The sequence below is a fragment of the Symphalangus syndactylus genome, chromosome 19, assembly GCF_028878055.3.
Source record: "Symphalangus syndactylus isolate Jambi chromosome 19, NHGRI_mSymSyn1-v2.1_pri, whole genome shotgun sequence".
In the NCBI taxonomy this organism is placed as follows: Eukaryota; Metazoa; Chordata; class Mammalia; order Primates; family Hylobatidae; genus Symphalangus; species Symphalangus syndactylus.
In genome coordinates, this window is record NC_072434.2 from 9,917,911 (window position 1) to 9,944,786 (window position 26,876).

At 53.5% G+C, this 26,876-nt stretch overlaps 1 protein-coding gene across 37 annotated transcripts in view; it reads right to left on the reverse strand.

The window, feature by feature from the left end:
* SSBP3 (single stranded DNA binding protein 3) overlaps nt 1–26,876 on the reverse strand; it is a 181,222-nt gene that overhangs the window by 10,234 nt on the left and 144,112 nt on the right. For 7 of the 37 annotated variants that reach the window (XM_063613180.1, XM_055234826.2, XM_063613167.1 and 4 more), the window contains 8 exons: nt 19,542–19,601; nt 14,246–14,312; nt 14,068–14,144; nt 5,700–5,764; nt 4,636–4,684; nt 3,946–3,981; nt 3,372–3,426; nt 1,662–1,732 (listed from right to left, as the gene is read on the reverse strand). In XM_063613180.1, the coding sequence (XP_063469250.1) occupies nt 1,662–1,732; nt 3,372–3,426; nt 3,946–3,981; nt 4,636–4,684; nt 5,700–5,764; nt 14,068–14,144; nt 14,246–14,312; nt 19,542–19,601 (480 nt within the window). Of the gene's footprint in view, nt 1–1,661; nt 1,733–3,371; nt 3,427–3,945; nt 3,982–4,635; nt 4,685–5,699; nt 5,789–14,067; nt 14,145–14,245; nt 14,313–19,541; nt 19,602–20,491; nt 20,573–26,876 lie in introns of all 37 variants that reach the window. The other 30 variants (XM_063613177.1, XM_063613166.1, XM_055234821.2 and 27 more) reach the window with 18 other exon arrangements.

Genomic DNA, 26,876 nt, shown 5'->3' on the forward strand with positions numbered 1-26,876 from the left:
GAGACTCAATGTCCAATGTGCCTCCACCTTCCCTTCTCCACATGCCCAATCCCACATTCTTTTCTGCACACTGCGCAGCACATTCTGTTTGGGTTCTTTCCTCCCTAATCCAGTTGTGTGTGTCCTTGCATCTGTCATTAAAGTAACATGGTCATTTAACCTTCTTTCCCAGTGATGCCCGGGTCATGCTGGTGCTGTCACTGTCACCGTTCTCATTTTCATCATCTGAACTCTCAGGAAATACGGTCACAACATTCACGATGTCAAGACTGAAACCAGCACCGTCTAGACAAAAAACCCAACACTGAATCTGCAGCAGACTCCTAGGCGGGCGCTGCTAACGTGCATGACTGCAGCGTGCGGAGTTGCAGCCTGAGTGATGTGATCCATGGTGAATCACAAGTCCTGATGCCAGCATCCACGTCAGCAAACATGGCGACAGTGACCACTCCAGGCAGATCGTCCACGAGATTTACATCCGATGCTACAAACAGTGCTGTCATCCCTCTGTGTGAGTTTTATACTTTCCACCCAACCTTCTGCATCACTGACAAAATCCAGGACTTTTTGTGTCCTGGGATTCCTCAGGATGTGGGGCTTTTAGTGTCAAAAGCCAGATGGTTGGTCACACCAGTGAGGATCCTGGCAAAGGAGGCAGGTCAGAAACCATCCCTCAGACGGCTGCTGGGGGAGAGAATGTAGGCAATATCCAGCACGGGGCAGCCTGTGCTCGGGGTTTAACACGTGGGGTGATCCGGGTGTCACCTCAGGAACGGAGCCAACAAAACCAGAGTGCCCCAAAAGGCCCCACCCCCTCCACCAGGCCAAAGCCTCGCACTTCAGGGCCCCAGGCGCACTCTCTGGCTCTGCAGTCCATAGACCTCCTTTTCAGACCCTGAGCTCCCGGAGGGGCAAGGCTGAACAGGTTCACCTGAGGCCTCCATGGAGGAGGAAGGGAAGGAACTAGAATGGAAGGGTTGCCTGTGGAGGGGAAGCAGATCAGGCCCTGACCTCAGGCAATGCCTGCTGGGTGAGGAGACAGGCTGCAGCTGACTAACCGAGTCCCATCCAGTGGGTGCAGGGGACACAGGAGGAAGTGGGGCAAGCAGGAATCAGAAATGGGGAAATGTGAGCTGCAACATCACCCAAGGGCTGCAACTCTGAGAGGCAAAGAAGCTGCCAGGTATTGGGAGTTCCAGAGCTCCCGGCAGCAGCACAGGCAGGCGAGTCCCCCAGTGAGCCGTGTCCCCTTGCTGCTGGCTCCACCCTCAGCTCCACGGCCCCAGAAACAGGCCCAGGAGGAGAGGGATCGCCCGGGCCAGCACAGCCAGTCAGCTGGGCAGAGACCAGGCCAGACCCCACCTGTAGCCTGGCGCTTCCTGCACCAGCACGGCAGGAGGTAGCAAGTCCCAGCAGCACAGCGGGCGCCCTGGCTCTAACCAGAAGGTGGGCATCGTCCCACCCCTTCCTCTCCCACCCCCTGCCGCCTATGAAATGGGAACTGAGTTGCCCAACAGTTAATCACTTTTCTGACGGTTTATTTTATTCATCTTTGGTAACAAATGGCTGAAATCAATTAAACTTGCTTTCCCCTCAGCTGATGAAGTTAATTATGATTTGTTATGGTGTCTGATATGTAAATTATTAGAAAGCAGACTTACGTTGGACCGGCTGCCTCCAGGCGGCACCGGATTAATCATTGTGTAGATGTTGTCACTGGAATTTGTTGAATCTGTAGAACAGTGGAAACCCACAAGTCGGGGTGATTAATTCGTTTCTTAATTAAAACAAACTCATGGCACTTGAACTCATTCTTTTGTATTTTATCACCTAAAATTTCCTCTAAGTACCACCATTTTCTGGCTAATTTGTATTTAATGAAGATTCACAAAGTTTTTAATCACAGAAAATTCAACTGTGAAAACCACTCAACCCCAGCAGTGTGGACACGGCACAGGGGGATTACGGGTTCAAATTCTTGTCTCCCCACCCCACACCAAATCTGGTCCCCAGACACGGCCTGGGACAACATGGGGGCAGCAGAACCACCACCTGTGCTCTCCTCCCACCACCCTACAAAGTGGTTTTAATCAAATAAGGGAAAGGGAAACGTGGCCAATTACCCAGAGGCCACCCTGCCAGGCTGATGGGGCAGGAGGGAGAGGCAGGGATGGGGCTGGAAACGCATTCACATATGGAGTGGGTGCATGTGGCCCAGTCGGAATGTAGGTCATGCAGCTCATCAAAATGCAGCAGCAGAAAGAGAGAGCCGGAGTGGGGAGCCCAGGATCCCGGCTGCGGCCAGCTCCACCCCTGCAGCTGAGCAGCTTCCCTGCTATGGGGAGCCGAGGAGGGGGCGAGGGAGAGTCCCCTCCATCTCCCCAATTAGCCAAAAAAGTCTCCAGCTAAAACGTTTCTATCAGGAGCAGGCACTGTAATTCTTGGGCAGAAATCCAGCTACCTCTCACTTTTTATTTTTGGGGTGGGTAAGGATCGTATGTTGAATTCCTTCTAGCTGGCTGGTATGCTATTCTTAGCTGGGAAAGAAACATAATTGTGATGCTGTGTGTGTGTGTGTGTGTGTGCGTGCACATGCCCACGTATGTGCATGCATGCCCTCTTTTGTTTAAAGAAACAGGGAGGGCTGGGCGCGGTGGCTCATGCCTGTAATCCCAGCACTTTGGGAGGCTGAGGCGGGTGGATCACCTGAGGTCAGGAGTTCAAGGCCAGCCTGGGTACATGGTGAAACCCCATCTCTACTAAAAACACAAAAATTAGCTGGGCACGGTGGTGCATGCCTGTAATCCCAGCTACTCAGGAGGCTGAGACAGGAGAATCGCTTGAGCCCAGGAGGTGGAGATTGCAGTGAGCCGAGATTACGCCATTGCACTCCAGCCTGGGTGACAGAGCAAGATTCTGCCTCAAGAAAGAAAAAATAAAGGGGGGGTGGGGGGGTGGGGCGGGGGGAGAAGGGATCTCCTATACAGGGGACCAGAAGCCAGGAGCTGTGGAAACTCCAAAGGTAGCATGCCTCAGAATCCTGGTCCCAGGATGCCAGAACCCCAAGGCCCCTTTTTGAGTCATCTGGGGAAATGCCCGTCCTGAACAGGGTTCTTCCCAACAAAAGGGATTCAAGGGCAACGAGAATCCCTGTTCCTGGACTGCTCTGCTCAGCCCTGTCCTTTATGGAGCAGTATCAGAGGGGTAGGTTAGTGTCATCAAGGGACCCCTGCCCCCTAAATGCCCAGTGGAAGATGTGCTGCTCAGGAGGGAGTGGCTCTGGTTCTACAATAGTGCCCCTCCAGGTGTCTCTGGCAACATGCCCCACCCCCCACCACCAGACCCCCCACTTTCCCCTCAAGCACTCTTACCTGCAGGACTGGGCATAATGGGTGTTCCTGGAGGGCCACCACCACCAGGGGGTCCCTGAAGATGACATAAAACTGACATCAGATGCCCACGGTGGTAACAAACGTGGGGAGGGGCCGGCATCCTCCCACCTTGGTCAGCAGCAACTGCTCGCCCCCGGCCCAGCCACTATTCATCTTGCTACACCCCCAGCGCTCACTCAGAGCCAAAGTACCCAAGCTTGAGAAGGGGACTTGGATGTCCCCCGTCCCTTTCTTCAGACCAAGCGGCCCCTGTGGGTGTGTGTGCCTGCATTATGTGCTCATAGCATGCCCACTGGAGAGGCCTGCGGTGGACGCCAAGCAGCCCACTGGTCAGCTCCCCAGAAGGCAATTCCACCCCCACGTCTGGCATGGGGATTTCTGGGCCACCTTGGGTCTGTACAGATGACTGAATATTGACAGCAAGTTCGAGCAGTTTGGAACCTCTGCTCAGAAGAATGTGTGAAAGGGAAAGAAACGGGGACCCCAGAGCAGTTCTCTCGCACAGTCAGTCCCACGTGGCTAGACATGCAAGGCCCCAAACCCACACACTTACCACATAGGTACCAGGTGATGAGGAGGAGTATGGAATCTAAAAACAAGATGTCAGGGAGCCCCACGTCAGAGTCACTGAGTGCCCTCAGCTGCCGAACCTCCCTGAGGACACGACCCACTCTTCACAGGAAAGGCATCGCCACCCAGTGAGCTGGCCACCCGCTTGGTTCCCCTGGGAGGGCTGGGATGTGGCTGAAGCCCAGTTCTCTCTGCTACATTGAACTGACCCTGAGACCCTGGTCTCTTATTCCCCAGTCCCGGGAGGGAGCCACAGACACAGGAAGGACATAGGAGGCCCTCCGGTTTGAGAGGGCAGGAAACAGCTTTACCCCACATTCCTCTGGCCTTCACCCCACTGTCTGTGCTGAGCCCCTTACCCGCACCTTCCAGCCCTGCTGGGGAGGAGATGGGTAGGGGTCTCCACTCTGAACAGTGCTCTCTGAGCTCAGGTTCTCAGCTTACTCCTTAGAGGAGTCGGCTGGCTGGGCAGGCAGAGCAGGGGTGGAGCCCTTGATGAGCCCTGCACATTACTCCCAGGCCTCCGCCTCCACACGGCCTTCTCCCTAGAAGCATCAGGAGAGTCCTGCTGCATCTCCCCCTTCCCGTGACACCTACACCCAGGGACAGTAGCTCCCCTGCACCCAGAAATGCTCCCCTGACAAACACCACCCCACCCGACCCAGGTACTCACTGAGTTAGCACTGTTAGGATTGGGCCAGGGTCTGCCAGCTCCCGGGCCCCTGAGAGAGGGAGAAAGAGTGTGGACAATGAAAAAGGCGCTGTCAACTCCAAGGGGTGGAGGCGGCAGGGGCAGAAGGAAAGGGCTGAAATCACAACAGGAAGTCCTTCCTACAGCCCTGTGGTTTAGAGCCTTCTGGCTCAGGGCAGTAATGGGTAACTTCATGGGTAGAAATCTATGAATTGCTTTAAATTATAGGTGAACTTTACAAAATATATAAAATTCGATATAAAATATGTAAAATTCCCTCTGCATGTGCATTTTCCTAGGAAGGGAGTCCACATTCTCACAACGGGGTTAAAAATCACAAACGCACTAAAGAACAGTGGCTACACTGTCCAGGGGTTCAACTCTTGACCCTGCCACTGAAAGCTGTGTGAGCCTGGGCAAGTTACTTCACCTCTCCGTGCCTTGGTGACCTCATCTGTAAGGGGGTTATAATAACAACTGTGTCAGGCTGGGCGCAGTGGCTCACACCTGTAATCCTAGCACTTTGGGAGGCTGAGGCGGGCAGATCATTTGAGGTCAGGAGTTCGAGACCACCCTGGCCAACATGGTGAAACCCCGTCTCTACTAAAAATACAAAAATTGGCCAGGCGTGTTGGCGGGAGCCTGTAACACCAGCTACTCCAGAGGCTGAGGCAGGAGAATCGCTTGAACCCGGGAGGCGGAGATTGCAGTGAGCCAAGATTATGCCACTGTACTCCAGCCTGGACAATAGAACGAGACTCTGTCTCAAAAAAAATAAAAATAAAAATAATCACGTCATAGGGTAATCACGAAGATGAGGTGAGCTGATGCACGCAGCATGCCTGAACTGTGCCCGGCACACAGAGGCACTCTATGAGGCTGAGCTCTCATCACCAGGATCATCAATATCCTCATATTACCGATGAGGAGACTGAGGTCCAGAGAAGTACCAGCAATGACCCCTTATCATGAGTCTCCCAGGGTGCCGGCAGAGGGTGGGGGAAGACCTGGGCTCTGAGCCACGGGCCGGGTCGTTTTCGCCTTACATGTTAATCCCGGGCATGGCGGGGCCGAGGGAGTTGGGTGGTGGTCTCATGCCGCTGCCGTAATTCTGCAACGATAACCAAGGGTCAGTCTATGAGAAGAAGGGAACCGGAGACAGGAGGAGGGAGGAGAAACAAACAGACAAAACATAGTGAGAGGGTTAGTCTGTGAAAAGCATCGATGAGAAAAAATAATACATTCTTTCAAAAATGGTGGAGTGGGTGGGAACCAAGTCGCAGGCACCACAATGACAAGCCAGCACAGAGGGACAGTCACAACATTCAGGGCATTTTCAGAAGCTTTCAAGATGAAGTTCTCAAAAACATGTGGCTATCCAGCAAGCCGCTGCCCTCTCTGGGCTCCCACGATGTCATCCTCTACCTTCCCCCTGGGCTCAGGCCCCCACTGAGAGGCTCTGGGGTGAGGAGGCAGGGAGGCAAGGGGCGAGTGTCAATGTGGATGGGAGCAGGCACTCCTGAGAAGCCTGCCCGAGGCTGGTGCAGGCCCAGGCCCGGCACATACGGACACACCCACCTGCCCCAGGTCCGGGTGGTAGTCCTACCCCACCCATGTGTCAGCATCAGAGGCCCTCCACAGACATGAATGGGAAGCTGGAGAAAACTCCATTTCTGCACTCAGAGGGATCATCATTATGTGTGTGGTTTTTTGTTTATTTTTTGAGATAGCGTCTCGCTCTGTTACCTGGGCTAGAGTGCAGTAATGCAATCATAACTCACTGCAGCCTTGACCTCCTGGGCTCAAGCAATCCTCCCACCTGAGCCTCTCATGCAGTGGGACCACAGTCATGCATCACCATGCCCAACTAATTTTTGATGATCTTTTTTTTTTTGAGATGAAGTCTCACTCTTGTTGCCCAGGCAGGAGTGCAGTGGCACGATCTCGGCTCACTGCAACCTCCACCTCCCAGGTTCAAGCGATTCTCATTACTCAGCTTCCCAAGTAGCTGGGATTATAGGCACCCACGACCATGCTGGGCTGATATTTGTATTTTTAGTGGAGACGGGGTTTCACCATGTTGGCCAGGCTGGTCTCGAACTCCTTACCTCAGGATCCACCCACCTCGGCCTCCCAAAGTGCTGGGATTATAGGTATGAGCCACCACACCTGGCCTGCCCAGCTAATTTTTAAATTTTTTTGTAGAGATGGGGTCTCACTTCATTGCCAGGCTGGTCTCAAACTCCTGGGCTCAAGTGATCCTCCCGGTTCAGCCTCCCAAAGTATTGGGATTACAGGCGTGTGCCACTGTGCCCAGCCAACGTTTGAGAGAAAAGTCTACACAGAACTCACAAAGTCCCAGCAGTCCAGATTCAGCTCAGGACGGCCCACTGAGGCACAGCAGGGTGGGTCACAGGCACCAGGCCTCTTATCACACACATCTCTTGCTATATAACCAGGCCAGTGTTGCCCGTGACCCTCTCTCCAAGTGTCATTTTCCCTGCAGTCATACATGCCTTGCTTCCCTGCTCCCCGCTTGGTGCGCTCCTACTTGTCCTCCAATACTGAGCTCCAAGAGCAGCTCCTCTAGGAAGCCCTCCTGACCCCACCCCTTGGGGCTGACTGCTCCATCCCTGTTACTCCTACAATGCCTTCTAACCTCCCTCCCCCGCCACCATGCCACACTAGGTTCTGATCATGGCCACATGTCTGTCCATCTCCCATCTCTCCTAGTGGTCTCCAAGTGCCCTTTGAAGGTGGGGTTGTGTCTTGATGATCATATCCCCCCCACCCCATGCACCCAGTGGCACAGACTGGCACTCACTACGCCGACACTGAAGCAATCAATGAAAGACCGAAGAAGGGAATGCATGGGGACCAAAGGGAGCCTGGCTGCAGCTTAAGCTCTGCCCTTGCAGGGGAACTTGAAGTAGGTTGCCGGAATTTTGATGGCAAAGGAACAGCCCTTTACTGAGTGCATGACACACTTTATGTACAGTCTCTTGTTTGATCTGGATGAAAACTCCAGGAGGCTGGGATTGTTCCCACTTTACAGAAAAGGAGATGGCAGGTCTGAGGGAGAAAGTTTTGCCTCAAGTTGCAGTGAGCAAATGGACAGCTAGGATTTAAACCTGGATCTGCCAGCCCCCAGATTCTGTATGCTTAGCCAAGCAACTGGCGGGAGGCAGGTGGAAGGGGGGACAGAATGGGAAGACGGAGACCTGGAGCTGACACACACAAAGCCAGTATCGGGCTGATGGTGGGTTCCGTATCCAGGGATCATTTCCCAAATCTCACCACCCTGGGGCCACCTGCTCCACTTGCTTAGCCACAGACAGGCCTGGAGTCTAGAAGGATGTCCAGACAGGATGCAGATGATCTCAGGAGCAACACCAGGTTGGCTGGCAAAGAGCCAGACCGGAGCAAGAGAAGGCAGGCCCCGCCTCCCCCTGCGGCTGCTCAGGGCACGGGCTTCAAGCAAACAGTGGCAGCCTCACGGGAATGTGCTGGGCCAAGCCCACTACACCACGGGGTGAAGAGCAGAACTCGAGACCTGAGGTCAGAACACAGGAAGGCTGGCCTTGGCTTGGCTGCCTGCTGGTGACTTTGGGCAAATTACCAAATGACAATAGTGCTTATTCCATGCCCACATGTACCACAGGCTGTGTGTGCACTGCCTACAATAAATCGTCACAATGACCCCTTTCCTCCACCCACTTTAGAGACCAGTAAACTGAGGTAGAGAGGAAGAATGACACCACCGTGCAGTTGTGCGTGGCTGAGCTGGGGTGAAGCCCTGCAGCATGGCTCTGGCTTTAGAGCCACAATCCCCTCTGCTGTGCTGCCTTGCCTATAAAATGGGGACAAAGAGTCCCATGTGTTTCCAACCTTGCAGGTCTCCAGTGGATCAAATGAAACAATGGTTCTGAAGTGCCCCGTAAGCCCTAGGAGGTGTGCACTGATTTGGGATGTCAGCAGCAGAACAAACACCAAAGCCGTTAATGCTACCGCAGCGTCGCAGAAGCTTGGGTCTCAAAGGGCCCTTTCTAATCCCCTCTACAAATCTCAGCCTCATCTCCCCACCTGCTGCTCCAGGACAAGCAGCCTGCTACCTCCCCAGGCCTATTCTCCACTGTGTGTCTGTGTGTACAGCCCAGATGACTAGAGAGGTCTTCCAGATGGAGTTCTCTTCCAGGACTGCAGCCACCTCTCCCATTCAGGAGAAAGGCCTGCACCTCAGAGCAAGAGCAGAAGCCTGGTACGTCTCAGCACGGAGTGGGGTGAGAGCAGATGGTAAGCAGGCGTTCACTCCATAAAGCTCTCTCGACATGCAGTATGCAGCTCTGAGCTGGGAGGCTCCAAGTGCACTGTCCTGCTGCTCCTGACCCTGCCCGGCCTCCAGGAGCCTCTCCAAGAGCTGGCATGGCAGCTTCCTAGAGGGAGCTTCTCCACCAGTCCTGCCGCTATAGAGGCACAGGGGCCACTTGTATCTCATCATTTCATAGATGACAACTTAAGAGGCCCAGAAAGCCAGAGACGTGCCCAAGGCCACACAGATGCCAGGAACGCGTAGCAGGCTGAAATCTGGTTTGCAGGGAAGTTTTCTCACATAGGGCAGGAATGCCCAGAAGTTCAGACTCAGTAGAAATGGGTTCCCTCTTTGGCCAGCTCCTGCCTGCCTGCAGAACCACGTGGCTGGAGGTGATGACAGTGAAGCTGTACAAGGGTCGGTTACCAACCAGGTATCCCTCTGCCATTGGCACTGCTCTGCAGGGGCAGGGGCAGCTGGGCAGAGGGCAGGAGCCTCCAGTGCAGCCGTGGGGCTGGCCACATTCACAGGGGCCAGTCTTTCCTAACCCCTCACCCTAGTCCCCACTTGGGTGCCCCGGACCCTGGGCAGAGGGCCTAATCCATACTCAGGAATGGTGCAGGCGCCCCGACCACTGTCTCAGCTTTGCACTCCACCAGGTCCGCAGTGAGAAGGGACCGAGGAGCTGGCTGGGGCTGGAGCCTGGAGGCAGTGGCTGCTGCCCCTCCTGCCATATCCTCAGAAGGGCTTTCTAGGTGCCCACTGTTTAAACCTGGATCTGCCGGCCCCCAGAGTCTGCATTCTTAGCCAAGCATCTTGTGGGAAGCAGGTGGGAAGGGAGACCACACAGTGCTGTATTTTCCTTAGGGGATAGCTCTCCTAGTCTTTAGGACTCACCTACCAGAGTGGACTTGAGGCTGTCCAAGCCATTTTCTGGGCAGCAGGGGCCTGGCCATCTCATGCAGGACACCCCCCAGGGGCCACCAGAGAAAGTTCCTCAAGGGGCCCTTTTCCTTCCTCACCAGCTCAGGACGCTCAGGACCAGGGTTAATGACCCACCCATCTCTTTTGGGGGCCTCTGCTCAGTGGCACTGAGCTTGGACTGGCCCTGGATCAGCCCCAGGAGATGGGGGTGGCATAGGATTGTCCCAGGGACTGTGGATTCTCCTTCATCTGAACTCTCAAATGCAGACAAACCAGGATAATGACCTGATTCTACTCTGTCCTGGTTCCAGCCCCAACCTGAATACCAGCAACACCAACATGTCGGTGGCTCTGGGAATTGGCACCCCAGGGTCTGGGAGCCACTGCACTTCTGATGGGGGCTGGCATTCTCTCTACTAAGTCCAACCAGGAGCCCCTCAGTTTTAGCTTCGTCCTATTAGAATTCACTTTTGAAACACCAGGATAAGAGTTTACTATCTGATACTGACACACATAAAACTTTTTAGAAAGAGTTCTAAGTGGAAGTACTATCTCCTTTCTGGCACTGGCACTTTACAAAACCAGAGTAAAATCTGTCTGAAGCACTGATGACAAAGGACAGGGTGATGCCTGCACTGTTGGTTCCTGTGAGACATTTAGGCTGACATGTGACACAGACTCACAAAATGCAATGTCACTCCATTCGGTTTTGAAATAAAGTAGCCCTATGACCACACTGTACCTATTCTTTGTTCAGAAAGTTCTGGAGTGGTCACTGGCTAAAAGTAATCTAATGCCCAGCTGCGAATCATACGCCGATGGTCTCCCACCTTTGAGCCTGGTCTCAGCACAGCACTGTGTGTGTTGTGGTGCTTACTTTAGGCTGAAGGGGCTGGCTGCCCTTCCTGACAGCCCTGGCTGTGGCAGTAGGCAGGGCTCCCTCCCACAAGTTCAGGGCCTGCGGGAAGGGGAAGGGATCAACAGGACACCATGTGGGGACTTCAAGTCACATCGCACAGCTGCTATTTCGCCCACCCTCCAGTAGCCCCATGACGCCATCACTTGCTGCCCATTTTGCAGATGACAGACTGGAGGCCCAGCCAGGCTGAGCTGCTGTCAGGACTGTGCTTTCCAGAACTAAGTTCTGAGCTTGTCCCTGTCCTGTCCACAGGGCATCATCCTCAGGGGAGAGAGAGAAATGGCCTGGGGAACAGGGACAGTCTGCCCTCTCCCTACCTTCCACCTCAGAGTCCAAAACCGCCAGGCTCTGCCAGGCCCAAGATGAGCCATAGGTGACCACAGACCCTGTAATCCATCCTGCACGTGCCATCAACCTTGTCCGGGTCCAGTGCTACATCAATGCCAGGCTTTCCTGACCCCAGTGATGGGCCAGTGCAGACACCCTGCGTTGCTTCAAGGGACGTTTGGCTCCGGGATTTAATACTCACCCTGCCCAGAGGAGTATAGGAAACATGGGTGAAGCACTTTAGGGTCTCCACATTGATAAAGTAAAATAAAAAGCAGGAGATACGCTTCCAGAGTTCCTGAGGTTGGCAAGGGTGTGTAATGTAAATAAAGATGGGTGAGCCTCTCCCCCTCCCGCTGGAGATACTCCTAGGGTCTAAGGGGAGCTCTACCCTTGTACACTGCTTGGGTGAGGCCAGGAGTCTCACTGCAGGGCCTCAGCCTCTGGCACCCTCACTTCTTTAAAGTGTGCCAAAGAGTGTGCTGGACTATGGGTCAGGGGCAGACATGATGAGACATCCACCATGCCCAGAGGAAGTCCTGAACTGCCAGCACACCCTGCTGCTCTCAAATAGCCTGACATCTGTTCCCAGCCTTTAGAATCTCAGTGTCACAATGGTCCTAACAAACTGTTAATGACTTTGCCAGAAAAAAAAAAAAAAAAGAAATTAAAAGCAATCACCAAACCCAAGCAACTAGAGGCCTTAACATTGGTTTTAAGTCCCTAAAGTTGGAAAACACAAATAGCTTCCTTAGGGGGGGCACCCTGTGGCCAGCATCACATTGAGAACTTGACCTGGCCAGGCACGGTGGCTCACGCCTAGAATCCCAGCACTTTGGGAGGCTGAGGTCGGGGGATCACTTGAGCCCAGGAGTTTGAGACCAGTCTGGGCAACATGGCAAGACCCTGCCTCTATTAAAAATACAAAAATTAGCCAGGCGTGGTGGTGTGAGCCTGTAGCCCCAGCTACTTGAGAGACTGAGGATGTGGTGAACAGAGATGATGCCACTGCACTCCAGCCTGGGTGACAGAGTAAACCCTGCCTCAAAAAAATAAAATAAAGAATAAAAAATAATTAAAAAAATTTTATTTTTTAAAAATTAAAAAATTTTTAATAAAAAATATTTTAATTTTTAAAAAATAAAAATAAAAAAATTTGATTCCTGCTAAAAGAAAAAAAAAGGAACTGGACACTGGACCCTGCTCCTTCCAGCAGCCCAGGTCAGGCACAGTCCTTACTCCCATTTTACAGATGCAGCTGCTGAGCCTCTGAGGATCCATGGGCTGGGCGGTGGCATTCAATTTTCCCTGCTCAGATTCCATCCTCCTGAGTCACACAGATCCCGTGACATCTGACAATCCAAGGCCACTGCTGATTTCTACACCAATAAAATGTGACTGCTGTGTGGCTTAGGCTGTGGGGAGGGAGAGCTGTATCTGACTCAGGAGAGGGGAAGCTCTGCTCCTACCCTGCCCCCCGCCCCCTTCCCTAGGCAGGCAGCCCTGCAGAGGTCAGCTCCAGGCGGGTGCCAGGCAGCAAGGGGCCAGCCACACTGGCAGCTTAAAAGGAGCTAGCAGAAACGCGAACTTTGGAGGATTTAAGGAAGGAACAAAACCAGAATATTGGAGCTGCAATTGCTGCGGGCTCGCTTCCTTTTAGGATTATGGGGCTGGCAGAAGACAAGGACCTCCCTAAAATCTTTCAACACCACAGACGTTCCAACCACCACAGAGAAGAAAGCGGTGGCTTGGGCTTGCTGTAAATACAATTCTGGGATGGAGCAGAGGGCTGTGGTTCTGTGGGGCAGACACCTCTCCCTATAAAAGGGAGCACATGTGACCAGGAATGGGGGGGCACTACTCCACCCTCAGGGGACCCAGAAACCAGTACAGGGGGCCCAGAGAGTCCTGAACACCTGCACGCAACCGAGGGAGCGACCAGTGCAGCAGACTCCAGGCAGAACAGAAAAGAAGGGAAACAACACCTGAGAACAAGCCCCTTGCCTTATTCAGATTTCCAGCTTCCTTTAGTTAGGGGCTAGAGAATTCCCAAGGCGGGTGGAACATCGCGAATGCTCTGCCACGGCTACTATAGGAAACAGAGCCACGTGCAAACACCCAGAGGGCTGGGGGTAAGCAGCGAGATGGTTCCACAGCAGAACACCTGTCAGCAGCAACACCTGTTGCTTGGACACCCCTACCTGGGGGTGTGGAGCTGGTCACGAGGGACGACGACTTTGTTGTGACCGTAAGAGGTACGTGAGGGCACCTGAAATGCTTTCTTCCAATGGCTTCTAAACTGCCCTTTGTGGCAGCGGAGCCCTCTGGTCAGAAAGAATCCTGGCTGAAGTGGGTGCTGGGGTCCTGCCAGCATGGCCCCCTCTCACCAGAATCGCGGACACAGTCCTCATTTAACAGGTGGGGAAACTGAGGCCTGCTGGGGCCCACAGAGGTCAAAGTGATTCATCCAAGGACAGACACATGCTGAGTTGCAGGCAGAGCTAGGAAGGCCACTCATTTGCCCCCGCCTCTGGGACACAACCGATGGTGGCAATAAGCCATCTCAAGTCTACCTCACCCAGGGAGGCAGCTCTGGGGTTGAGGAGCTCCCTGCCCTTCTTCAGACCCCATGATAGGATACCGCACCACAAAAGGGTCTGCTAACTAGAAGGCCTCAGCTGTCCCCTTTTTCCTAGCTCCCTGGGGTGGCGGGGGGGTGCCCTCAACTCTGCCAGCCATCTGCAAGGGGCTGCCCTGGGCAGCACATGAGGTCAGCCTGCCACAGAACAGGACAGGAGCAGGGGATGCGGCCATGCCCTTCCTCTCACCCCTGCGAACTGAGAGATGTGGGAGACCGACAGAGCATGGAAAGAGGAGAGAAGGCGGGTGCGCACAGATGGCCAGGGAGACGGACGGACAGACAGGCGGTGGTTACCTGTGGGCCGGGACCCATGGGCCCCATGCCTCGGGGAGGGTTCATTCTCTGCATTGATCCTCCCATGTTGGGGTGGCCTGCGTGAGAGAGGAGGTGCATCGTGGGATGGCAGGAGTAGAGGGAGGAGGAGCCCCTCCTGGCATCCCCAGCCACCCTAGGCCCACCCCGCCCTCTCTACCTTGTTGTCGTGTGGGGTCCATAGAATTGGGCAGCAATGGCTGTGTCCCAGGAACTCCTCCCGGAGGCTGAAAGAGATGCAAGACACAAGCTGAGGAGCTGCTCCGGAGCTGCTGGGCATGGGGAGAGGCATCTACCTGACCCACCCAGTTCCCCACATGATCCGGTGGAGCCACTCACCGCCTCCCTGAGACCACTTCTGCTGCCTGCTGGTGGGAGAAGGTCACCTTGGGCCTACCAGTCAGCTGAACTGGTGTTAGTTAAAACTGTGGCGTTGTTTGGGGGGCTCTATGGGAGGGAAACCATCGCCTCATCCTGCTGTCTTGGGGTAGGGGGTCTGTGTACCTATCAGAGCTCTGAAATGAGGCAGGAGACCAAATTCTCTAGGTCATGCTCTGGCTGCAGCACCGACCACCTTCCTCTCAGAGGCAGCAATGCCTACTCCCTCCTTCTGCCCAAACCTCAGCCATGCAGTTGAAGCCAAACCCCATCTTGCCTTTGTCTCACAGACACATAACTCATTTTAGCTCTACTTCCAAATTACGAGGACTGAGACACCCACTACCTAAAATCCTATCACTGTGGGAAGCCCTGTTTAAAGAGGAAAAGAGGATGAGGAGGCTTTTAGGATTGAGATGGGGAAACTGAGGTCACAGGCCTGAGGGCTCCCAGCCGCAGGTTGCAGAGCCAAGTGAGCACCCAGGTCACATCCCATCAGCTTCTACAATAGGGAATGCCACCCAGCCCCAGCGCGGGAGAGGTGGCCACTAGGAGAGGGGCACGGGTACTAGACAAGAACCCGGCTCCAGAGCTGGGGCCATCGGTGGTGCTGGTTACTAATAAGAAAGTAAACACGGGGGCCACGGGTTTCCTGGGTGAACACTTGGCCCATCCGCTGTGAAAACCTATTAAAAGCAATTTACTTGACACTGAAGTTATTTCAGCTGCAACTGGAAAAAGAGAGTAGGAGTTGCTGGGGGGAAGTTTGCTTCTAGGACTCCATCCCTTAGGGCTAAATACGAGCTTCTGCCTTTGAGAGGAAAAGCCTTTGGCGATGGCTGGTCATCCTTCCTCATCTGCAGGTGCCAGTGCTGCTCAAAGGCTGGGCATCTGTGACACGGGTCTGTCCTCAAGGGCCCCCAGCCCAGGCTGTGCTGCTGTGGGGGAGGCTGAGTGGGCAGCTCTCCTGCCTTGAGCTCAATGGTGAACTTCAAACCGGTTTTGGAATGAGGTGGTGGAAAGCCAAGGGACAGACTGTCACTGATTTCCCCAGCTTCAGAATGGAACAGGGGAGCGGGTATGTGTGGTTAAGGTACGAGAGGACTGTGAGGGCCTAGGGAGCATCTGATGTTCACGAAGTAGAATTGGTATTTGTTTTTTGTTTTTTTTTTCGTTTTTTTTTTTTTCAGACAGGGTCGCTTGCTCTGTTGCCCAGGTCGGAGTGCAGTAGTGTGATCATAGCTCACTGCAGCCTCGAACTCCCAGGCTCAAACAATCCCAGGCTCAGCCATCCCAAGAGCTGGGACTACAGGCACGCGCTGTCACACCCGGCTAATTTTTAAATTTTTTTATTGATGGGGTCTCACTGTGTTGCCTGGGCTTGTATCAAACTCCTAGGCTCAAGTGATCCTCCTGCCTCAGCCTCCCAAAATGCTGGGATTACAGGTGTGGGCCTCTGCACCTGGCCCACAAAGTGGCATTTGGCACCTGCTGTTTCCATCTGCCTGGGGGTGCTCAGCGTCTGTCTTTCCAATCCCTGGATTTTTAGTTGTTCCGGCCTCTCACTTTCTCCCAGCCCTGCTTCCTGGCCCCAGGTTGCCTAGCTCTGAATCACTTGGCTGGTTTGCCTCTGCCCACTGGGGGTTTGTGGTTTTCATAGAGTCCTGGTGACTCAGGAAGGCCTGCCTCTAAGGCTGTCTGGACTGGGGGATCCCAGGGCATGGAGGTGGATGGGGGACCTTCAGGGTCATGAGTTACCCAGTGCAGGACCACCCCATCCAACCCTGACAGCGCAGCCATGGGGCTTGGCAGTCACTCTCTCCAGGTAGCCCAATGCTGACCACCAATTCTTGGAGAAAGCTCCTCCTTGGATTCCTCTAACCCTCCTATGTGTCGGAACTCCAGGAGCAAAGCTGGGCTGTGCAGAGGCTCAGAGGGGACCTGGAGGTCGTGTCCCTCACTGAGGTGACCCTGAGACAGGGACAGACAGTCTGGGCCTCTTCTATCCAGGAAAGAAGGTGTGCAATGACCAAGGAAAGGGGTCTCAAACTGAGAGGGCTGAAGCCCTCAAACTTAAGGAGGAAAAACAATGGCTCGTATATGGGACCATAATTACACGCTGTGCACACACCCTTGGGGCCTACAGGGGAGCGAGTTGCTCTGGGGCTCCTGGATGGAGGCCAGCTCTTCTCCTACAGCACTGTGTGTGGGGCAAGGCACAGGAAGCATCTGCCCAGGAAACGGACAAATCCCTGCTGCATCCGCATGCTCTCTCACCTGCCCCGCCAGCACAGCCAGCCTGCCAGGTGGGACCTCTGCCGAGATGCGTGTGGGAGGGCTCTCTGACAACCCTGGATTCCAGCCACTCTCTCCTAAACCTGGCTGAACTCCGCTATCACCACCCATCCAACCACCCGCGCTTGAAAAAACAGCAACTCTCCATGCACAGCCTCTAACCAGGGAGGCAGATGGGAGGAAGGCCTCGTTAAGACCCTGAGGCCACGTCACTGACCCTTTGCTTCTTGTTTCCCTAAGGGCTCTTCTCAGCCCCAGCAAGTCCTCTAGTCTCTGCTCCCTTTACCCGTCACAGGAGAGAACTGAGCTAACTCGGGTGGCACGGGGCTTCTGTCAACTGGCAGCCCCAACGAGGGCACTCTTCAAGAAACCCCCAGGGACAATACCTGTGGAAGGGGCACATCCCTCTTGGGAGGATAAAAATTTCTTGAGGTCACACGAAACTGGAAAACCAGTGTAGATTTCTTTTTTTATCTTTTTTCTTTTCTTTTTTTTTTTTTTTTGAGTTGGAGTCTCGCTCCGTCACCCAAGCTGGAGTGCAATGGTGCAATCTCAGCTCACTGCAGCCTCCGACTCCTAGGTCCCAGTGATTCTCCTGCCTCAGCCTCCTGGGTAGCTGGGATTACAGGCGCACGCCATCATGCCTGGCTAATTTTTGGATTTTTAGTAGAGACAGGGTTTCACCATGTTGGCCAGGCCGGTCTCGAACTCCTGATCAAGTGATCCACCCGCCTGAGCCTCCCAAAGTGCTAGGATTATAGGCGTGAGTCACTGCGCCCAGCCCCAGTGTAGATTTCTATTGGGGGCGGGGAGGGGGGGGTTTGGCAGGGAGGTTGGGAAAACTGGTGTGTAATGCAAAGTACAGATGATGGATTTATCCCCCATTTGCTCTTGAGTGGTTGCTCATGCTTAGTTGCTGAGTAGAAATAAACACACCCCTCTCCATATCCTTTCATTGCCAGAAGAAGGGCCGCTACAATTATGATAAGGAAGTAGCTCATTTCTCCCTGGCAGAGGCCAGTTTGGACCAAGAAGAGCTCCTGGGTGGGCGGGTGGGAAGGCTGCTGCTGGCACCCCTATGTGCCACGGCAAAGCAGGCCCAGCGGTGATGGGTTAAAAACACAGATGGGGGAAGCAATCTTACATCTGTGAAAGCTGAGGAATGGGGTGGGGTACAGTACAATTAGCACTGGGCTGGAACCAAGACCAACTCCAGCCCAGCTCACTTTGGGAAGTCACTCCTCCACTCTGACCTTTTGTTTCCTCATCTGTGATGTATCCAGGGATCCCTTCTTTTGCTCAAAAAGCTGGGCCTCTAATTCCTCTTGTCCAAATTTGTCCCCTTCATGACAGAGAAAATAGAAAATGAAGGACTTTTGGACAGAAAAAAAAAAAAAAAAAAAAAGATGGGAACCCGATAGGCAATTTAACATTAAAGTTGGAGAGCTGGCCAGGCACGGTGGCTCACGCCTGTAATCCCAACACTGTGGGAGACCAAGGCAGGCAGATCGCATGAAGTCAGGAGTTTGAGACCAGCTGGCCAACATGGTGAAAGCCTGTTTCTATTATAAATACAAAAATTAGCCAGGCTTGGTGGCGCGCACCTGTAATCCCAGTTACTTGGGTGGCTGAGGCAGGAGAACTGCTTGAACCCAGGAGGCGGAGGTTGCAGTGAGCGGAGATCGCACCACTGCACTCCAGCCTGGGAGACAGAGCGAGACTCCGGTTAAAAAAAAAAAAAAAAAGACAATTGGAGACGGCTGGTAATGAGCATCTCTCCATAGTCCCTGCATCGCCTCACTCAGGGGCCTTCTTGCAGAGCCCTGAGAATGAAAAGCATCACACTCAGACAATGCTAATTTAGTTGGTGACTAAACTCCCAGTTCAAAGGCAACAAGGGCTGGATGCGCTGGTGCTTCTGTCAGATTTTTTTGAAGGGCTTTTGCAAAGTCACTGAAATAATTCTGTTTTAAAAAATTGGGGCATAAAATTTCCCTGATGTTTCTTGAAAGTTTCTTTTAAGTCTGTCTATCCTCCAAAGAGGCATCTATTCACATTCACCTCTGCAACTCCTCTCCTGCCCTGAACCAAGGAGGGTGGCATGGGGGCTGATTTCTCCAGACCACCTAGAATTGCCAACCCTAATGGGCCAGCGTAAGGCATATGACCCCAGGCAAAAATCCCTCCCCGTAATCAGACCCCTTTTCTAATTACATGAACAAATCCTTTCTTGTTTTGAGTTGGGTCTGGGAAGCAGGCAGACATTGCTGGAAAACTCACAAATCTCCTGCTCCGCTGCATCCAGGCTCCTGATCTAAGCATTCCTACGGGCCATTTCCCCCCCTAATAGCAGGATTATATTTACCAGCCTTGGCAATTCTCAAAAGCTTCCAGGAAAAAATGCACATTGTCAATTAACTTCATTAAGGAGGAAGACCCTCTTCCAAGAAGGGGGTGGAAGGGAGGGGCAGGGCATTACCATCTTCTCTAGAATAGCCGAAACCCCCTGCAATGCCAGATGCGCCTTGGCCCCATCTGCTGCCACCTTCTGAACTCCGGAATGGGCTGTCCAAAGGCCATCTGGAGAGGCAGGTGAACTGCCGCACCATGGGCACAGCGGGGACATGGGGCCCTCTCTAGGGAACAGCTAGTAAGCTACCAGCCACGTTAAACCTGCCCCTCCACCCCTCAATCCTTTCCCTCAACTTTCATTTTGTGTCAAAATCCACCTAGGGCCAAGGATGGCTGAGGGAGGGGAGAGAGAACATGAAAAGGTACAGTACCTGGTTTCCCATTCTGATCGGGGGCCTGGGGCCGCCTGCGTATCGCGGTGACATAAAAGGCTGCAATTATAGGGAATTAGTTCAATGACAGCCTGCCCTACTGCACAGTGACAAACACAAATGCTCTGCACTCCACAAAGTCCAGTTTTGTTATAACTAGTGATCTTTTAAGTTCCTTCTCCTGGTAGCCTCTTCCCTTTGAGCAAAACTTCCTTTGGGCAGAGGGAACGATAGATCCACAAAACAAATGTGTCTCTTGACTCCACATTTGTTCGTGGAGATCCACTCTGGGTGGAAGGGCAGCGGCTGGGACTTTGCATAAGACACGAAAAACAGTTAAATCAACGCAGGGCAGAGGAGGAAACCTCTGCTCTCGGTAAGGGAAAATAAAAGGGTAAGAAGGACTTACACGTAACATTTTAAGGGTCTGCAGACAAAGCTGGACACACAAGCACACACACAGGCACACACACACAGAAACCACCAGCGGGGATGGAGAGGGGAGCGAAGACTGGGGGGGAAACGCCATGGAAACGGGAAGGAGACAGCGGGCTCCCTAACTTAATGCAGGGGAATGGCAGGAAAGCTTTCTCAGCAGCACGAGTGCACAAAGAAAAGGCTCGGGATGCAGCTTCGGTTACAAACAAATGGTGAACCAAACTCAAAACCAAACCAAAAGTGAGAGAGGAGAAAACAAAAACGCAAAGGCCGCTGACAAGGTCACAGAAATATATATTTTTTCTTTTTGGTTTCGTATCCAAGCTGGGTGTGATATCTGAGGACTGAAGACTATCTTTAGAGAAAAGAAATTTCTAAAAAAATTTAATTTGTCAATAAAGACTTGCAGGCAGTGGCTAGAGCACATTTTGATTTTTGTTTTTCCTCTGCGGGCTCTCTGCTTCCTCCGCGCCCCGCGTCCCTGGCGGGCGGGAGCGCCATGGTGCGTTTACCTGACTGTGGGGTCCCATCATGCTGCTAGGATTGTGAGGTGGAGGCTGTGCGTGCGGCGAGGGCTGTGACCCCGGAGGACCCTGTGAGGCCAGACAGTAGAGGCAGGTTATAGATCACAGCACATGGAGAAGCGCAGAAGCAGCTTAAAAGAACAAAAATTAAACCAAAACGAAGGGTGGGCGGCGGGCGTGCAGGGGGGTGGGCTCTGGTTGGTGGGAGGTGGTGGAGCTGCTGCTTTGGTCGCCGGCTCAACGGTGTAAAACGGCGAGCGGGAGCGAGAGAAGCTGATAAATACATTCACAGGGGGTTGAAAGAACAAAAAATGAAGCACCTCTGTCAAAGCACACGGGAGTACAGTCCTGGACACAGCCTACCCTTGGAGCGGAGTTTGCCATGTTAAATACGTTGGCTGAGACAGGCTCAGAGGGAGTACAGTGATGCACAGACACAGGGACCTAGGGACCCAGGTGCAAAACACGTAGGTGCCACTTGCACGGGAGGTGGGGAAGGATTGGGAAAGGCCCTGCCCTCAAGGAGCTCACAGTCTGGGGGACAGTGACACGGCTATGGGTGACTCGAGGTAGGACTGATCAAGTGTCAGGGAAGAGGCCCAGGTGACAGGTTTTCTGGGGGCAGGAGGGCCGGGGGCACCGATGGATAAACAACAGAGGCAAGAGGAGCAAGGGGCACCACAGATGTAACACACAGGGAGTAGGGGGACAGTGAGTGAGGGCCACACGGTGTGGGCAGCACAGACTCACACACCGTGAATTCACCTGCACTTCAAAGCAGCCCTGTGAGGTGGGGTTTCTCATCCCAATTCTTACTGATGAGGAATCTGAGTCTCAAGGGATGAAGGAACTTGGCCATTGCCACAAAACTGGTCAGTGGCAGAGACGGGATGAGAAGCCCCATGGGTCCAAGGCCCATCTCCAGCCCCGAAACCCAAGAGTTCCGGTGCGGAGGTGGGGAGAGGGGAAAGTGCATGAAGGGTGGGGACCCCTGACTGCTGGGCCAGTGGGTAGGCTGTCCTTTCCATACCTCAGTTCCAAGCTGACCCCCACCACCACCGCCTCAGCCCTGGGCTATGCAGACCTCGACCCCCCCACCCCGCCCCAGAAGACATGGGCAGATGAATTCACTTCAACCTTGGGGTTACAAACTACGAGTAGAAACTCACTCAGCAATTCAGCAAGCTGCAGTAATTATTTCTTAAAAATCCAATACAAAGTCGGAGTTTTGTGTATTTCAAGGCAGGTGTCTTTCATGAACCTCGGTTTTGTGTGTAAATATTCATGTGTGTGTAGACGGGGTCACACCACCAAGACTCTCCTACCATGGGTCACAGTCAGTAAGCGCGGGGGGCTGCCTCGGAAGCACGTTCCAGCCCACGCAGTGCGGGATGCTGATGCCAGGGATGAGGAGACAGGCCTCCATTCGCTCCTCCCCACCCATGACTGTGCTGTTTTTTAGAGGCTGGTTTTTAGAAAAATTCAAAATGTGCACAGGGGGTGAGTGTGGCTAAATTAAAAAGAGAGAGGAGCTGCCTAGGTAGGGTTTCCCCCTCGGCCGTCTCCTGCAGAGCCAGGCTGCCAGCCGCCTGCCCACTGGGGAGGAGGGGCGTGGGCCCACAGAGAAGAGGTGGGCAGAGAACATCGCAGGGGGCTGTACAGGAACCCAAGGGCGCCACCGCTGACAGGCCTGGGAGTTTCTTGGCCAAGCAAGGAGCTGCTCACTTCCGGAAAGCTCCGAGGAGCAGATGTTCCCCTACCTGCCACGCTACTAATTTCAACAAGTGTGTGTCTTTCTAGCGGCTGCCAGCAACGGCATGGTTTGTTACCATGAGCAATTTTCTTAATTAACAGACATTAATTAGCCATTTAGCAATTTTGCAAGCATTTGTTTAGCGGCTTTCCTAAACATGAATACCACTGTGATAATGGCACTGATTAGAGGGTCCCCTAATTAACAGTACAGGGAAGGAAAATTGAAATCACATAAATTAAAAAGGGAGGGGAGTTAATGAAGGCGGGACATATTTGCACCTGCAAGTCTTTTGTACCACGTAACTTGGGTGTAATGTAAACAAAACAAGATAATTTGAAGCCAACCCCCAAAAAAAGAAATACGAAAAGAACAGATGAGGAAGGTTCAAGGGTGAGGTCCAGTTGCCAAGAGGGGGCAAAGGGCCTCCTGTTGGTTCCTCGCTCTTGGCAAGAAGGGAGTGCCTCCTCCCTCATGTCCTTCCCTTCCTGGGAACTATTTCCTCAGGGTGAGCAGTGGGGCTCTGGGCAAGCCCCTCACACCTGTGTGCCCAGTGGTCAGGGAGGGCAGGCGGCTGGCTCACTGACAGATTAGAGAAAACAGAAGTGAAGCACCCAACGGCGTGTGGTGCACACAGCGGGGCCTCAATCTATGGCAGCCTTTACAAAGGACCAGTGCTCCAACCGGGGTCTGCTGAGATCCAGAGAGCAAGGCTGGCCTGCGTGCCTCCGCTGCGCCTCCCTCAGAAGCGCCCCTGGGGGACTCTAGTGACCAGTCCCTGGATAAGCAGAGGTGGCACAAGCTTGCTCTTGGCGCAGCTGCCTCAAGAAAAAAAGCTGACAAGCGGTAAGGATGGAGCCAGGCTGGTCAGGGAGGCCCCAGCCCAGCCCCACAACCTCTCTGGCTCATGGGCAACAGTGGGGAACGAGCTGTTAAATCTGGGGCGGGAAGAGCAGCCAGAAGTCTTCCCTCTGACTTGGAGCTAGGGGTTGGAATGATGAGGACCAGGAATCTTGGCCCAGGCCAGCCAGTCACTCAGGGAGAAAAATGATACCACATTCTTGACAGAGGCCAAGCTAAAGCTCAGTGCCCACCTCCTCAGGGCATAGAGCTCCTCTCCCACCTTCAGTGAGGCGCTGACAGGCTCTGCCTGCCCACCTCTCAGCACACAGCCAAACGCCTACCATTTCCCAATGGGCCACCCATGTCCACATCCACAGAGAACTCCTCTGCGTCTCCGCTACCTCCACTCAGCCCGGAGCTCCGTCACTACATTCCCTGTGTCTGGGCTGTGTCCCTAAGACCCTGTGGCATCACAGGAGGAATCCCACATAGCCTAGCAGTCTCATGGGCAGAGATCTGTGTCTGTGGAAGCATTTGCTTCTGCAAAGAACATGACAGATGAGCTGCCCATCTCTATGAGAAGTCAGGGGCTCTGCTGCCCTGTGTTTTATTAGGCCACATAAAGTGGTCTCGTCTTCCTTCCCAGCCTGCATTCTCAACAAGAGATCCACAGGTAGGTTTGGAGAAGACGGACTTTGTGCTCTTTTGGATTTGTTACTCACTTGGGCAAAAGGCTACGCAGGAGGCAGACAACAAGGAAAAAGGATCTAGGTTGAGGGCTCTGACCTTTGGTGAGACAGGGGCTGCTCTCTTCCCCAAACTCTGAACAGACCCAGCAGGCAGGCAGAGTGGACTGTGGTGGAAGGTGAGAGGAGGAGGGAGTCTCAAAGCTGATGATACTGATGTGCTTTTCCATGCAGGACAACTCTTTGGTGAGGCTTCCACCCGCTGGAAGCTTTTGAGGAACCCAAAATGGGTGCATCTGGAGGGCTGCTTGGCCAGCAGGCCCAGCTCCATTTAGACCATCTCCCCCCATGGGCGCTGGATGCCTTCGGTTGCAGAGGTTGCCTAATTAGCCTTCCAGGGGTGCGGTGGATCAGGGCAGATGGCACCCCGGAGGTGTGCAGAGTATCAGGCTAGACTAGGGTGGCTGGGGGTCCTTACTAGATGCGTAGGGAGAATGGCACCTGCCCAGGGGTCACCTGTTAGGTGGCTTTGACAGATTCTATCATCCCTTCCTCCAACGTTTGCAGGGGAGGAGAAAAGAGAGGCCCATGACAGAGGTGTGACCGCTCCAAGACCACAGAAAACTAGTTGGCATCTGAGCCACATCTCCTAACTCTACCCCAGGGCTCTCCTCACAACATCACATTCCCATTCGCATCTTTTTTAGATGAAGAAATAGGGTTTGGAAGGAGCTGGGTTCGAATCCTGGCTCTGCCCCGACTGCATTTCCATTTTCTCGTCCGTGGAATGAGGCCGTGAGAGTAACGATAACAGGGAGTGTGGCCTCTACCTGCATAAGCTCATCTAATCCTGGACTCCTCACAGTAAGGGATCAATCGCCCCATTTTATCGCCAAGGAACTGAGGCTTGGAAAGATAAAGGCACTCCAGGATTGCATAGCCATTACGTGGTGGAGCCAGGCCTCAATGTCTGATTCTAGAGCCTAAGGGGCTCCTGGGTAACCCATCATTCTACAAGACTGCGAGCAGCACCTCCATGTCATCTGTCAGGGCAGAGAGCAAAGGGCAGAGTGGAATGAACCCAAGGCTGAAGGACTTGGGAGAGCACCGAGATGCCAGGTGCTGACCTCCTGTGTGGCCAGCCAGCCCCATGCTGGGGTCTGGAGGCACATCAGGCTTGTCCTGACCCTGAGGAGCTGCCAGGCTAAGGAGAAAAATGATGACACAGAGAGAAATAAGCTTAAGTGTTGGCTTAACCTGCCAGGGGCTCTAAGAGAGGGTGATGCCTACCTCTGTCTCACTCCCAGACAGGTAAACTGAGGCCCAGAGTGGCCACAGCATGTAGGCCTGGTACCCCCATGAGCCAATTGGAACTGGGATGAGAACTGGGGTCCACTGACGGGTCAGAGCTCTTTCCACTGCACTGCACTGCCTCTGCAGGGTGATGGCAGCAAGACCAACCCCTGGGGTAGACCCCAACATGGGGGAAAATCCCCACTCCTGAATCTGGGAAAAGGAGGCAGGAAACACGCCCACTTCCTGTCCAGCCTTCCAGCTGCCCTGGACCCTGTTAATGGACTCGCTATTCCATCTCGGCCAGCCCCACGATCTGAGTGGAGACAACTAACTCCCACAGTTCCTTGTTATTCTTTCTCCTGTGATTTCAGCACTGCATAGTGTTCCATCCAGCAACTCCTGAGAGCCACTTAGGCAGGGCCCAGGAGGCTCTGTGATGGGTGTGATCGAGGCAAACACTGGGCCACTTCACGAAAACTCCGAAGTGTGGACACTGATGGTTAGTGAAAAAGCCTTTACCCACATTGACACCGTGGGGAGCAGAGCACTCCCACTGTAAAACGGATTCAAGGACTCTGCAGAAAAGCATTTCAGAACCATCAGCAGGACCCCCAGCCCTCCCGCATACTCCAGCTAAGTCCCTGTACTTCATCTGAAGCCGTCCTGGAGAGGCGGGTTGTGGTGTGACAGGAAGCGCCCACCATTATGCAGGCCTGGGATCCAATCCCAGCTCCTCCGGTTCATTCCGAGTCCAGTTTCCCAACGGCTCTGAGCCTCACTGCCCTCATAAAGGCAACGAGGACTATTCCACAAACACTGCAGGGCTGTGGCACAGCTGGCAGTGCGAGGCACACAGGATCCCCAGTCCTGGTCCCCATCCTCCTGCGGCCACTCGCCTTGCCCTTTACAAGGAAAGCAGGAGCTTGACGTCTGGCCTCACCTCACCAGGTCTGCTGAAGGCCACATATCCTTTTTCATGAAGGCTTTCCTGCTCCAGCCCTTCAAGTGCTCTTTAAACACACAGCCTTTCCTTACTCCGTATCTGGGGGTGCCATGTGGACCCCTCCAGGCCAGGCCGCTCACCCCCACAGGTACCTCGGGGCAGGGCCCAAACAGAGCAGCAGGGCTGAGGCAGCAGGCGACCACACTGCCATGCGCAAGGGGCAAGACCCAACAAGCCCCTGGGCAGGCACATCTAACACCTTGGGGCTCATAGGAACCAGGAAGAAAAGTTAGTACCAAAAGGGTGACCAAGTTGGTTTTCTGAGCTAAAGATTCTTGGAGCTGGATGCAGGATAGCTCCTTAAAAATAAAACCAAAAAAAAAAAAAAAAGCAAAACAAACAAACAGGCTGGGCACAGTGGCTTACACTTGTAATCCAGCATTTTGGGAGGCTGAGGCAGGATTGCTTGAGCCCAGGAGTTTGAGACCAGCCTGGGCAGTACGGCAAAACTCCATCTCTACAAAAAAACACAAAAGCTAGCCAGGTGTGGTAGTGTGCGCCTGTGGTCCCAGTCACTCAGGAGACAAAGGTGGGAGGATCCCTTAAGGTGGGAGGATCCCTTGGGCCAGGGAGGTGGAGGCTGTAGTCAGCTGTGATCATGCCACTGCACTCTAGCCTGGGTGACGGTGAGACCTGTCTAAAAAACAAAATAACAAAGCAAAACAAAACAAAACAAAACCAAGAACAAAATAAACCTATACCAATTTTTTAAAGGAGAAAATAAGCTATGTGTTATTAAATATTCCCCAAACTCACTGCTTCTTCCCCAAATGCCACCCATATTCCTCAAAT